Here is a 14547-nt window from a genome sequence, read left to right as displayed (position 1 = left end):
AGCTGCCCCGTTGCTTTTCTGACCGGAAGAGCGACCACTTTCTGCGCTCGCCACCGCCGACCGGCCGCTTCGCTGCTGGAGGCTGATTCCTCATTTTTAAAATCTATTTGGAACATTAAACATGATAGAAGTAGAAAAAAGGGCTGGAGAAATAGCTCAGTGGTTAAGAGCACCAACTGCTCTTCCGAAGGTCCTGAGTCCAAATCCCAGCAACCACATGGTGGCTCACAACCATCCATAATGAGATCTGACGCCCTCTTCTGGTGCATCTGAAGACAGCTACAGTGTACTTAGATATAATAAATAAATCTTTTTAAAAGAAGAAGTAGAAAAAAAATCTCTTATGAAGTCCTCTATGAATGGAAATTGTGAAAAGTTCCTGATTAGACAGAAACTGTTCCACCTCCAAAGGAGAATATGCAGCATAACTGTGGCTTCATAGAATGAATTGAATAGTGTTCTTTCTGTTTGTATTTTGTGAAACAGTTTGAAGAGTATTGATATTAGGTCTTCTTTAAAGGTTTGACAGAATTCTACACTGAACCCATCTGGTCCTGGGCTGTTTGTTTTTTGTTAGGAGACTTTTAATGACTGCTTCTATTTCTTTAGGGGTTATGGGACTGTTTAGATGGTTTATCTGATCCTATTTTAACTTTGGTATTTGGTATCTGTCTGGAAAATTGGCCATTTCATCAAGATTGTCCAGTTTTGTTGAATATAGGCTTTTGTAGTAGGATCTTATCATTTTTTAAATTTCCTCAGTTTCTGTTGTTATATCTCACTTTTCATTTCTGATTTTATTAATTTGGATACTGTCTCTGTGCCTTCTTGTTTGTCTGGCTAAGGGTTTTCTAGCTCATTGATTTTCTCAAAGAACCAGCTTCTGGTTTTGTGGATTCTTTGTATAGTTCTTGTTGTTTCTATTTGGATGATTTCAGCCCTGAGTTTGATTATTTCTTGCAGTCTACTCCTCTAGGGTGTATTTGTTTCTTTTTGTCCTAGAGCTTTCAGGTATGCTGTTAAGCTACTAGGTGTATGCTCTCTCCAATTCCTTGTTAAAGGTACTCAGAGCTGTGAGTTTTCTTCTAACCACTGCTTTCATTGTGTTCCATAAGTTTGGGTATGTTGTGGCTTCATTTTCATTAAATTCTAAAAGCCTTTAATTTCTTTATTTCCTCTTTGACCAAGGAATCACTGAGTAGGGCATTGTTAAGCTTCCATGTGTATGTGGGATTTCTGTTGTTTTTGTTGCTATTGAAGACCAGTCTTAGTCTGTGGTGATCTGATAGGATGCATGGTATTATTTCAATCTTCTTATAATCTGTTGAGGCATGTTTTGTGACCAATTATATGGTCAGTTTTGGAGAAGGTACCATGAGGTGCTGAGAAGAAAGTATATTCTTTTGTTTTAGGATGAAAAGTTCTATAGATATCTGTTAAATCCATTTGGTCCATAACTTTCACTGTGTCTCTGTTTAGTTTGTGTTTCCATGATCTATTGCTGAGAGTGGAGTGTTGACGTCTCCCACTATTATTGTGTGGGGTGTGATGTGTACTTGGAGCTTTAGTAAAGTTTCTTTTATGAATGTGGGTGCCCCTGCATTTGGAGCATAGATGTTTAGAATTGAGAGTTCATTTTGGTAGATTTTTACTTTGAGAGTATGAAGTGTCCTTCCTTATCCTTTTTATAACTTTTGGTTGAAAGTTGATTTTATTCAATATTAAAATGCCTGCTCCAGCTTGTTTCTTGGGGTCATTTGCTTGGAAAATTGTTTTCCAGCCCCTTACACTAAGGTAGTGTCTGTCTTTGACACTGAGGTGGATTTCCTGTATGCAGCAAAATGTTGGGTCTTGTTTATGTATCCAGCCTGTTTGTTTATGTCTTTTTATTGGGGAATTAAGTCCATTGATGTTAAGAGATATTAAGTAATAGTGATGCTTCCTGTTATTTTTATGCTTGTGTGGCTATCCTCTTTTGGGTTTGTTGAAAGATTATTACTTTCTTGCTTTTTCCTATGGTATAGTTTCCCTCCTTATATTGGTGTTTTCTATTCATTATCCTTTGTAGGGCTAGATTAGTGGAAAGATATTGTATAAATTTGGTTTTCTCATGGAATATCTTGGTTTCTCTTTTTATGGTAATTGAGAGTTTTGCTGGGCTGGCATTTGTGTTATAGATCTTAGGATCTATATAACATCTGCCCAGTATCTTCTGGCTCTCATAGTCTCTGGTGAGAAGTCTGGTTAATTCTGGTAGGTCTGCCTTTACAGGTTACTTGACCTTTTTCCCTTAGTGCTTTTAATATTCTTTCTTTGTTTTGTGCATTTGGTGTTTTGACTATTATGTGACAGGAGGAATTTCTTTTCTGGTCCAATCTATTTGGAGTTCTGTAAGCCTCTTGTATGTTTATGGGTATCTCTTTCTTTAGGTTAGTGAAGTTTTGTCTTTTTCTTTTCTTTTTTTTTTTTTCAAGATTCGTTTGTTACACTCCATATTCCATTCCCCGCCCTTCCCACCCCTCACCCCACCTGACCTCTAAACTCCCCAGGGCTGGAGAGTGTCATGAGGGTTAGGTGCATCATCTCTGAATGAACACAAACATGGACATCCTCTACTGTATGTGTGTTGGGGGCCTCATATCAGGTGGTGGATGCTGTCTGTTTGGTGGTCCAGTGTTTGAGAGATCTTGGGGGTCCAGATTAATTGACACTGCTGGTCCTCCTACAAGGTGGCCTTCCTCCTCAGCTTCTTTCAATCTTTCCCTAAGACAACAACAGGGGTCAGCTGTTTCTGTCCATTGGTTGGGTGCAAATATCTGCATCTGACTCTTTCAGCTACTTCTTGGGTCTTTCAGAACCAGTCATGATAGATCCCTTTTTGTGAGCACTCCATAGCCTCAGTAACAGTGTCAGGCCTTGGGCCTTCCCCTTGAGCTTGATCCCACTTTGGACCTGTTGCTGGGCCTTCTTTTCCTCAGGCTCCTCTCCATTTCTATCCCTGCAATTCTTTCAGACAGGAACAATTATGGGTGAGAGTTTTGACTGTGGGTTGGCAACCCCATCCCTCACTTGATGCCCTGTCTTCCTGCTGGAGGTGGGTTCTATAAATTCTCTCTCCCTACTGTCCCAATCTCCTATTTCCTGAGGTTGCCTGTTTACATTCTTTCTGCTAGCCCTCAGGGCTTCATTTCTTTTCCCTCACCCAATATCAGATCAGGTTCCTCTTTCACCATCACCTCCCCACACTCCCCCAACCCCTGTCCACTTTTCCTCCCCCCCCCAACTTGTGATTGCTTTCTTCTCTCTCCCAAGTGGGACTGGGGTGTCCTCACTTGGGCACTTCAGCTTGTTGAGCTCTGAACTGCATCTTGGGTATTCTGTACGGGTTTGTTTTATGGTTTTGTTTTGTTTGGCTAGTATCCACTTATTAGTGAGTACATACAATGCATGTCCTTTTGGGTATGAATTACCTCACTCAGGATATTTTCTAGTTCCATTCATTTGCCTGCAAAACTCAGGATGTCCTCGTTCTTAATAGCTGAGTAGTACTCCATTGTGTAAATGAACCACATTTTCTGTATCCATTCTTCTGTTGTGGAACATCTGGGTTGTTTCCAGCTTCTGGCTGTCACAAACAAGGCTGNTATGAACATAGTGGAACATGTGCCCCTGTGGCATGGTGGGGCACCTTGTGGGTATATTCCCAAGAGTGGTATTGCTGGGTCTTCAGGTAGATCTATTTCCAGTTTTCTGAGGACCCTCCAGATTGATTTCCAGAGTGGTTTTACCAGTTTGCAATCCCAGAAGCAATGGAGGAGTGTTCCTCTCTCTCCACATCCTTGCCAGGATCTGCTGTCACCTAAGGTTTTGATCTTAGCCATTCTGGTTGGTGTAAGGTAGAATCTCAGGGTCATTTTGATTTGCATTTCTCTGATCACTAAGGACTTTGAACATTTCTTTAAGTGCGTCTCAGCCATTCCAGATTCCTCAGTTGTAAATTCTCAGTTTGGTTCGATACCCCATTTTTTGATTGGGTTGTTTGGTTTTTTTTTGGTGATTAACTTCTTGAGTTCTTTATATATTTTGGATATTAGCCCTCTATCAGATAGGGGGTTAGTGAAGATTTTTGCCCAATCTGTAGGTTGCCGATTTATCTTTTCGAGTATGTCCTTTGCCTTACAGAAGCTTTCCAGTTTCATGAGATCCCATTTATCAATTGTTGATCTTAGAGCATGAGCCATTGAAGTTCTGTTTAGGAAATTTCCCCCTGTGCCAATGTGTTCAAGACTCTTTCCCACTTTCTCTTCTATTAGATTCAGTGTATCTGGTTTTATGTTGAGGTCCTTGATCCATTTGGAGTTGAGTTTTATAGAAAATAACAAATATGGGTTTATTTTCATTCTTCTACATACAGCCAGTTAGACCAGCACCAAGCTGCTTTCTTTTTTCCATTTTATATTTTTGGCATCTTTGTCAAAGATCAAGTGACTGTGTGTGGTTTTATTTCTGGGTCTTCAATTCTATTCCATTGATCAACATGTCTGTCTCCATACCAATACCATGCTGTTTTTATCATTATTGCTCTGTAGTAAAGCTTGAGTTCAGGGATGGTGATTCCCCTAGCTGTTCTTTTATTGTTAAGAACTGTTTTCCCTATTTTGGGTTTTTTGCCTTTACAGATGAATTTGAGAATTGCTCTTTCGATGTCTTTGAAGAATTTTGTTGGGATTTTGATAGGGATTGCATTGAATCTATAGATTGCCTTTGGTAGGATGGCCATTTTTACTATGCTAATCCTGCCAATCCTTTAGTATGAGAGATCTCTCCATTTTCTGAGATCTTCAATTTCTTTCTTGAGAGACTTGAAGTTATTGTCATACAGGTCTTTCATTTGTTTGGCTAGAGTTATCCCAAGACATTTTATACTATTTATGGCTATTGTGAAGGGAATTGTTTCCCTAATTTCTTTCTCAGCCTGTTTATCCTTTGTATAAAGGAAGGCTACTGATTTATTTGAGTTAATTTTATATCTGGCCACTTTGCTGAAGTTGTTTATCAGCTGGGAAAGTTCTCTGGTAGAATTTTTGGGATGGCTTATGTATACTATCATATCATCTGCAAATAGTGATACCTTTATTTCTTCTTTACTAATTTGTATCCTCTTGATCTCTTATCCTTTGCTGGATTTGTGGAGAGATACTGTGTAAATTTGGTTTCATCATAGAATATCTTGGTTTCTCCATCTATGGCAATTGAGAGTTTTATTGGGTATAGTAGCTTGGGCTGGCATTTGTGTTCTCTTAGGGTCTGTATGACATCTGCCCAAGATCTTCTAGCTTTCATAGTCTTTTTAAGAAATCTGGTGTCATTCTGATAGTCTGCCTTTATATGTTACTTGACCTTTTTTCCTTACTGCTTTTAATATTCGTTTTGTGCATTTAGTATTTTGACTATTATATGATGGGAGGAATTTCTTTTCTGGTCCAGTCTATTTGGAGTTCCGTAGGCTTCTTCAGTATTCATGGGATCTCTTTCTGTAGGTTAGGGAAGTTTTCTTCTATAATTTTGTTGAAGATATTTACTAGCCCTTCAAGTTGGGAATCTTCACTCTCTTCTATACCTATTATCCTTAGGTTTGGTCTTCTCATTGTGTCTTGGATCTCCTGGATGTTTTGGGTTAGGAGCTTTTTGCATTTTGCATTTTCTTTGACTGTTGTGTCAATGTTTTCTATAGTATTTTCTGCACCTGATAGTCTCTCTTCTATCTCTTGTATTCTGTTGGTGATGCTTGCATCTATAACTCCTCATTTATTTCCTAGGTTTTCTATCTCCAGTGTTGTCTCCCTTTGTGATTTCTGTATTGTTTCTAGTTCCATTTTTAGATCCTGGATGGTTTTGTTCAATTCCTTCACCTGTTTGTCTGTTTTTTCTTGTAATTCTTTAAGGAATTTTTGTGTTTCTTCTTTAAGGGATTCTACCTGTTTACCTACTCTGTATTTCTTTAAGGGAGTTATTTATGTCCTTCTTAAAGTCCTCTATCATCATCATGAGATGTGATTTTAAATCAGAGTCTTGCTTTTCCAGTATGTTGGCGTATCCAGGGCTCACTGTGGTGGGAGAACTGGGTTCTGATGATGCCAAGTAGCCTTGGTTTCTGTTGCTTATGTGCTTGCCCTTGCCTCTTGCCATGTGGTTATCTCTGGTGTTAGCTGGTCTTGTTGTCTCTAACTGTGGCTTGTCCCTCCTGCAAGCCTGTGTGTCAGTACTCCTGGGAGACCAGTTCTCTCCGGGAAGAACTTGGGTATGGAGAGCTGTGTCACAAGGTCAGCTCTAAGATGAAACAGAAACCAGAAGGATCCTGTCCCTGGCTGTTCCTTGGTTCTTGCGGTCTGATGGCTTTGGGCGCGTCCCTCTTGGGCCAGGAATTTGAGTAGAAGTGTTGGTCTTACCTGTGCTCACAGGTGTATCTGCACTCCAGGGAGACCAGCTCTCTCCTGAAGGTATTTGGGTATGGAGTGCTATGGCACAGGATTTGCTCCCAGCACAAACGGAAACCTGGAGGAACCTTTCCTCCTTTTTAAAATTATTAATTTGTATGTATATAGGTGATTTGTCAGCATATGCCTATGCACCACTGTGTTCCTGGTGCCCTTAGAGGCCAGAAGGGAATATTGTAGTCTCTTCTATAACTTCTATAACTGGAGTAACAGATAGTTGTAAGCCACTGTGTGGTTGCTGGGAATCCAAACCAGGTGGCTCTAAAATAATACCAATGCTCTTAACTGCTGAACCATCCCTCCAAGCTCCTATTTCTACTTCATTTTCCTACCTAACTGCCCTGGCTAGAACCAACATGGAGGAACTCAAAAAATGAAGCAAAAAGACACTATCTTGTCTTGTTCCTAATCTTAGAGAGAATATGTAATCTTTCACATTTAAATGTGATATTGCCTGTATCTGCAGATGCCCTGTATCAAGCTGAACAAGTTCCCTTCCAATCTGTTTGGCTAGCAGGTGGTGCATGCCTTTAATCCTAATACTTGGGAGACAGAGGCAGGCTGATCTCTATGAGTTCGATGCCAGCCTGATCTGCAAAGTGAGTTTCACGACAGTCAGAGCTACACAGAGAAACACTGTCTCAAAAAACCAACCAACCAACAAACATCCTAGATTGTTCAATGCTTTTATTATAAAAGGATATAGATTATCCATTTCTGTTCTATTTTACAACATTATTCTACCAATATTGTATATTATACTAATTTGATTTAGCATACTTAACTAGTTTTGTAACCCCAGAAAAATAACCTCCTTAGTCTTTAGTTGTTCTACATAGTTATAAAAATGAATATTGGCTTAAATTTAGTATTTGAGAACTCTAGATGGTAGAATAACAAGTTATCATTTTGTTTAAGAGATAATGCCTCAGAAATAAAAGGTTATTATTATTATTTATTTCTATTTTATTTTAATTCAAGCTATCCATATCCACATAGGGATCTTTTTCTATGCAGCACTGGCTGCCCTGGAGCTTTCTATGATCACAGACTGGCCAGCAAGAGGGTTCACTGGGTAAAGATACTTACTGTACAAGCCTGGCAACCTGAGTTTGATCCCTGGACCCTAAATAATGGTAGAGTAACTAGCTACATAGAGCTGTCCTACTTCTATGTCCAATGTCATAATATGCCATTGCATGTGTGCTCTGGTCCATACACACACACACAGACACACACACCATGCACATACATAATAAATAACTTGAAAATATCCAGATGTGGTGGCACACACTTTTTTTTCTTTTTTCTTTTGTAAATCCATACACTGTAGCTGTCTTCAGATATACCAGAAGAGGGAATCAGATCTTATTACAGATGTTTGTGAGCTAGTGTGGTTGCTGGGAATTGAACTTAAGACCTCTGGAAGAACAGTCAGTGCTCTTAACCACTGAGCCATCACTCCAGCCCTGTAGTGGTATACACCTTTAATCCCATCACTTGGTAGGCAAGGTAAGTAGATCTCTGTGGGCTTGAGGCCAACCTAGTCTACACAGTTCCAGATAGCCAGGGCTGCACAGTGAGACTCAAAAATAAAAGCAAAGAAGCAAACAAAGAAGAGGGCTGTACAGATGGCTCTGTGGTTAAGAGCAATAGCTACTCATCCAGAGTGTTCTATTTTAGCACCCACATGGGACTTCACAACCATCTGTCCAGGGGATCTGATACCCTCTTCTAGTTTCCATGGGGGCACTTCATACAAGTTGTGCACAGACATACATGCAGGCAAAACACTCATATACACATATATAATAAAAAAAATAAGGGGCTGTAGAAATGGCTCAGTGACAGGCTCAGTTCCTAACATCCACAGGGCAACTCACAACCATCTACAGCTCTAGTTCTAAGGGATCGCACAACCTTTCTCAGCCTCCTTGGGCCCAGCTTGCACATGGTGTTCAGGCATACATGCAGACAAACCAACCATACACATAAAACAAAAATAAAATCTCAAAAAAATAAATTAATGTTTTTAAAAGGTGGAAGATCAAAGAAGATTCCTAACATTAACCGCAAGCCTCTACATGCACATACAAACATGTGCACTTACACTCAAGCAAATACATACAATGTATACTTAACACACACACACAGACACACACGAAAAATAAAAGGAAAAAAGACGAAGTTGACAAATGTCTTTTAATGCTGTAGTTTGAGTATATCATTTCTCCAAAACTCATGTTGAGGTTTTATTGACATTCTTAATAATATTGGGATCTAGGTTCTTTAAGAACATGATGAGTACAGAGCCCTCTTGAATGGATTAATGTCTGTCTAGAGCAGTGGTTCTCAACCCTCCTAATGCTTTCAACCCTTTAATACAGTTCCACAAATGCTGACCCCAACCATAAAATTATTTTCATTACTACTTCATAAGTGTAAGTTTGTAACTTTTATGAATTGTAATGTAATATCTGATGTTTCTGAGGGTCTTAGGTGACCCCTGTGAAAAGATGAGTTGACTCTCCAGGGATTGCCAACCATAGGTTGAGAACCACTGGAATAGATCGTGGACTTACCCCTTCCTACACTTTCTTTTTGCTCTTCTCTAATATTATCTTTAAACTTTGTATATCTTTTTATCTTTTTTTCTCTTTTTGTTGTTTTTGAAACAGGGTTTCCTGGCTATCCTGGCTGGAACTTACTATGAATATTGAACTGGCCTCAAACTCACAGAGATCTGCTTGCTTGCCCCCCAAGTGCTGGAATTAAAGATGTACCCAAAAATTAAAAATCAAAACCAAAGAAAAGATATTTAGAGCCCACCTCCAGCAGGAAGACAGGGCGTCAAATGAGGGAGAGGGGGGCCATCCCACAGCCACAACTCTGACCCATAATTGTTCCTGTTTGAAAGAATTACAGAGATGGAAATGGAAAGGAGCCCGAGGAAAAGAAGGTTCAGTGACAGGCCTAAAGTGGGATCCAGCTCAAGGGGAGGTCCCAAGGCCTGACATTACTGAGGCTATGGAGCGCTTATAAAAAGGGACCTAGCATGATCGCACTCCGAAGACCCAAGAAGCAGCCAAAAGAGTCCGATGCAGATATTTGCATCCAACCAATGGACAGACCCCTGTTGTTTAATTAGGGAAGGCTGAAAGAAGCTGAGGAGAAGGGTGATGCTATAGCAGGACCAGCAGTCTCAATTAACCTGGATTCCCGAGATCTCTCAAACAGAGCATCCACCACCTGATATGAGGCCCCAACACACATACAGTAGAGGATGTTCGGATCTGTGTTCATTCAGAGATGATGCAACTAACCCTCAAGAGACTGGAGGCCCCGGGGAGTTTAGAGGTCAGGTGGGGTGGGGAGGGTGGGGCCATCCATGTGGAGACAGGAGCGTGGGGAGGAGGTGTGGAATATGGAACAGTCTGAGGGTGGATGGGGGGAGGGGAATAAAATATGGAGTAGAAAAAGAAATAAATTAATTAGAAAAAAAAATCCTTATGCCAGTACCAAATACAGAAGTGGATGCTCACAGTCATCTATAAGATGGAACACAGGGTCCTCAATGGATAAGCTAGAGAAAGCACCCAAGGAGCTGAAGGGATCTGCAACCCTATAGGTGGAACAACAATATGAACTAACCAGTACCCCCAGAGCTCGTGTCTCTAGCTGCATATGTAGCAGAAGATGGCCTAGTCGGCCATCATTGGGAAGAGAGGCCCCTTGGTATTGCAAACTTTTTTTTTTGGTTGGTTTTTCAAGACAGGGTTTCTCTGTATAGCCCTGGCTGTCCTGGAACTCACTTTGTAGAACAGGCTGGCCTCGAACTCAGAAATCCACCTACCTCTGCCTCCCAAATGCTGGGATTAAAGGCATGCCCCAATACAGGAATGCCAAGGCCAAGAAACGGGAGTGGGTGGGTAGGGGAGCAGGGCGAAGGGAGGGTATAGGGAACTTTTGGGATAGCATTTGAAATGTATATAAAGAAAATATCTAATAAAAGAGAAAGAAGAAGGAAAGAAAGAAAGAGAGAGAGAGAGAGAGAGGAAGAGAGGAAGAGAGGAAGAGAGGAAGAGAGGAAGGAAGGAAGGAAAAAAACTCCTCAATACAAAAGATAACTAACAGTGGATAAAAGCTTGACATTCTTTTCTTCATTTTGTATCCCTTTTTTACTTTGTTTCAGATTTTAACTCTACACACTGACATGTTAATCATTGAAACCTAGCTTGCCTCATCCCTCTTTTAACACTGAAAGCAAAGAGTATTCTACCAATAACTTTTCCAATGTCTAGTTCCCAGAAAGGATCCTGAGCCGGGCGGTGGTGGCGCACGCCTTTAATCCCAGTACTTGGGAGGCAGAGGCAGGCAGATTTCTGAGTTCGAGGCCAGCCTAGTCTACAAAGTGAGTTCCAGGACAGCCAGGGCTACACAGAGAAACCCTGTCTCGAAAAAAACAAACAAAAGAAAGAAAGAAAGAAAGAAAGAAAGAAAGAAAGAAAGAAAGAAAGAAAGAAAGAGCCAAACACTGTCCTTAACCTGCAGTCACCTGGTATCCAGAAATAGCAAAGCCTCTCTGTCATATCACCCTATGATAAAAAACAAAATATGACACTCCACCCCTAAATAGGACTAGAGACAGAATATCCTCTCAGGTGATAAGAATTTGTCTGAAGCCATTTTACTATACCAGAATTGAGACAATGGTCAGCCAGCCAGACCATAGCATGACTTCATTATTTATACATTCCTCTTGCCCCTTGGTGCCTGTCCCAGTTCTTCCTCTATTTAAACTCATACTATTACACAGATGGCCTGAAATGTTTAATTTATGTCTTCTTCAAATGTCTATTTTGATTAAAACCCTTTGTCTTTTCTCCATGAAAATTCCTTTCTTTGAGGCAAATGGACAATATAACATGTTAGGACATACCCTGAATCCCATGTCATGTCTTTGACTCTAGTTGTATTAATATGGTGATAAATTAGTAAATCAAGAGAAACAAAAACAGGCTGGAGAGATGGCTCAGCTTCTTGGCCATGGCATTCCCCTGTACTGGGGCATATAAAGTTTGCTAGACCAAGGGGCCTCTCTTCCCAGTGACAGCCAACTAGGCCATCTTCTGCTACATATGCAGCTAAAGATAAGAGCTCTGGAAGTATTGGTTAGCTCATATTGTTGTTCCACCTATAGGGTTGTAGACCATTTACACAATGGAGTACTACTCAGCTATTAAAAACAATGGATTTATGAAATTCTTGGGCAAATGGATGTATCTGGAAGATATCATCCTTAGTGAGGTAACCCAATCACAAAAGAAGTCACATGATATGCACTCACTGATAAGTGGATATTAGTCCAGAAACTTAGAATACCCAAGATACAATTTGCAAAACACAAGAAAATCAAGAAGAGGGAAGACCAATGGGTGGATACTTCATTCCTCCTTAGAATAGGGAACAAAATACCCATGAAAGGAGTTACAGAGACAAAGTTTGGAGCTAAGACGAAAGAATGGATTTGTTTTTTAAGAAGAAATAAAAACTAAGACTTATAAAAACTTTTAGGAAATATGTTATTTTTAGTTCAAATTAGGCAAATAAAATTCCTCAACTTATGTTCTGCTTCAGGAAACAGAATTAAATTCTTTGAATCAATTTTCTAAGAGTTTTTTTTTTTCTCAATCTAAACAAAAACACAAAAGAGAAACAGTTGTAAAAAAAAATTAAAGACTTTAATACATGTCATATTTTATCCAAAAAGTGAAGAAGGAGAAGGAATGGGGGGAGGAGGAGAGGGAAGGGGGAAGAGGAGGAGAGGGGAGAGAGAGGAGGAGGGAGCAGGAGGAAAGAAGAGGGGGAGGGGAAGAGAGGAGGAAAGAGGAGGGGGAAGAAGGAGGAGGAGGAGGAGGAGAAAGAAGAGGAGAAAAAGGAGAAGAGAAAGCATACCTCTTTGAAGAATCTACTGAAGATAGCTAGTCCAAATTCTCTTTGTTCCTCTTCAATGGTAACTTCGTACTCTGCCTGATTGGAGAGATTAGGAAAAAGACGAAGTTTAGTTATGCTATGTACAACCGTGTTTCATAATGCTTTAAATTATCTGACCTATAAACTCATATAGCACACTCAGAACCAGAGAGCAGCAGTTCTATGGATTACATTTAAATAGTTCTCCGAGAATGTAAGAACAATACTGGGGTAAAAATGTCAATGAGGGTAGGTGAGTTAATCTCTATTGTCAACTTGACTGGATTTAGACCCACCATGGAAATATATCTCTAGATATTTCTATGAAGGTGTTCTCAGAAAGGATAAACCAAGTAAGAAAGACCTACTCTAAACATGGATGGTACCATCCCACAAGCTGGAATCCCTGGCTGCATAAAAACAAGGAGAGGGGCTGGCAAGATGGCTCAGCAGGTAAGAGCACTGACTGCTCTTTGGAAGGTCCTGAGTTCAAATCCCAGCAACCACATGGTAGCTCACAACCACCTGTAATAAGATCTGATGCCCTCTTCTGGTGCGTCTGAAGTCAGCTACAGTGTACTTATGTATAATAATAAATAAATCTTTAGGCCAGAGTGAGCAGGGCCAACCGGAGTGAGCAGAGGTCCTAAAAAAAAAAAAAAAAAAAAAAAAAAAAAAAAAAAAAAACTTCAATTCCCAACAACCACATGAAGGCTCACAACCATCTGTACAGCTACAGTGTACTCATATAAATAAATAAATAAATCTTAAAAAGAAAAAAAAAAAGGAGAAAGCAGGGCTAAAGAAATGGTTCAGCAATTAAGCACATTTGCTCTTCTTTCTGAGGACCCAGGTTCAGTTTTCAGAACCCACATGGGAGCTAAAAATAACCTGTAACTCCAGTTCCAGAGGAACCATCTTCTGGCCACCAAGGGCATCAGACACACATATGGCATACATCCACATAAACATGCAGGTATTCACATTTAAAATAAAACAGTTTTTAAAGGTGAAAGCCAGGTGAAGAGCAGTACTCATCTCTTGCTGCTTTTTCATATTAAAAAATTACTCACCAGGAGCCAGGAAGGTTGTGCATGTCTGAAACCACAGCAATCAGGAGCTGGTGGCAGAAGGACTGCTACAAGTTCAAGGCCAGGCCAGGCTACATTGTGAGAGCCCTAACCTACAAAGTGAGGTCCAGCTAGTGTGGGTTACAAAGTGAGACCCTATCTCAAAAATCAAAGGAAGGAGAGAAGGAGGGAAATATAACATCAAGACAACTACCAACTCTGTCAGGCCCAGATTTTAATATTCAAAAGTATAAAATTGCACAGCACAGTCCTGAGATGAATCACTCACCACTGCATCCAAGAATTCAATGCACCTTTTTAGATCTGGTTTTGTATCACAGAATTGTCTAAAAAGAAGTCTTCCAATTGGCTGTTTGTCGCAAAGACTGCTAAAATCCTTTTCTGGGTAAAAGGGAGAAACAAACATAGTAGTTACTACCCACTAAATGCTGTTCTGAATCTACACTGTTTTCACTTAACAAAATGAAAGTGAAAAATAGTATTTGTATTATTATTTTTAAACTACTGTTCTGTTTACTAGTTTAAATTGCATTATCACACATTTAAAAGACACAAGCAGGGGCTGGGAGAGATGCCTGAGTTGGTAAAGTGCTTCCTACACAAGCATGAAGATCTGATTTTATATACCCAGCACCCACATAAAAACCTGGGCATGACGAGTTAATCCCAGGGCTAAAGAGGTTAAAAGAGACAGATTCCAGGGGTTCACTGGCCAGATAGTCTAAGTGAAGTGTCAAGCTCCAAACTCAGTGTCTTACTGAGGGTTTCTATTCCTGCACAAACATCATGACCAAGAAGCAGTTGGGGAGGAAAGGGTTTATTTAGCTTACACTTCCATACTGCTGCTCATCACCAAGGAAGTCAGGACTGGAACTCAAGCAGGTCAGGAATCAGGAGCTGATGCAGAGGCCATGGAGGGATGTTCCTTACTGGCTTGCTTCCCCTGGCTTGCTCAGCCTGCTCTCTTATAGAACCCAAGACTACCA

At 40.2% G+C, this 14547-nt stretch overlaps 1 protein-coding gene across 2 annotated transcripts in view; it reads right to left on the bottom strand.

The window, feature by feature from the left end:
• Positions 1 to 14547, bottom strand: part of Grk4 (G protein-coupled receptor kinase 4) — a 98666-nt gene that overhangs the window by 72301 nt on the left and 11818 nt on the right. For both annotated transcript variants that reach the window (XR_002377918.2, XM_021162143.2), the window contains exons 3-4: positions 13830 to 13942; positions 12453 to 12527 (exon numbers count right to left, since the gene is read on the bottom strand). Coding sequence is in view for 1 of the 2 variants with exons in the window: in XM_021162143.2 (XP_021017802.1) it covers positions 12453 to 12527; positions 13830 to 13942 (188 nt within the window). In the remaining variant the exon portion in view is untranslated. The remainder of the gene's footprint in view (positions 1 to 12452; positions 12528 to 13829; positions 13943 to 14547) is intronic.

The sequence above is a fragment of the Mus caroli genome, chromosome 5, assembly GCF_900094665.2.
Source record: "Mus caroli chromosome 5, CAROLI_EIJ_v1.1, whole genome shotgun sequence".
NCBI lineage: Eukaryota > Metazoa > Chordata > Mammalia > Rodentia > Muridae > Mus > Mus caroli.
The sequence above is the reverse complement of the archived record's forward strand: the minus strand, read 5'-3'. Positions and strand labels throughout refer to the sequence as shown.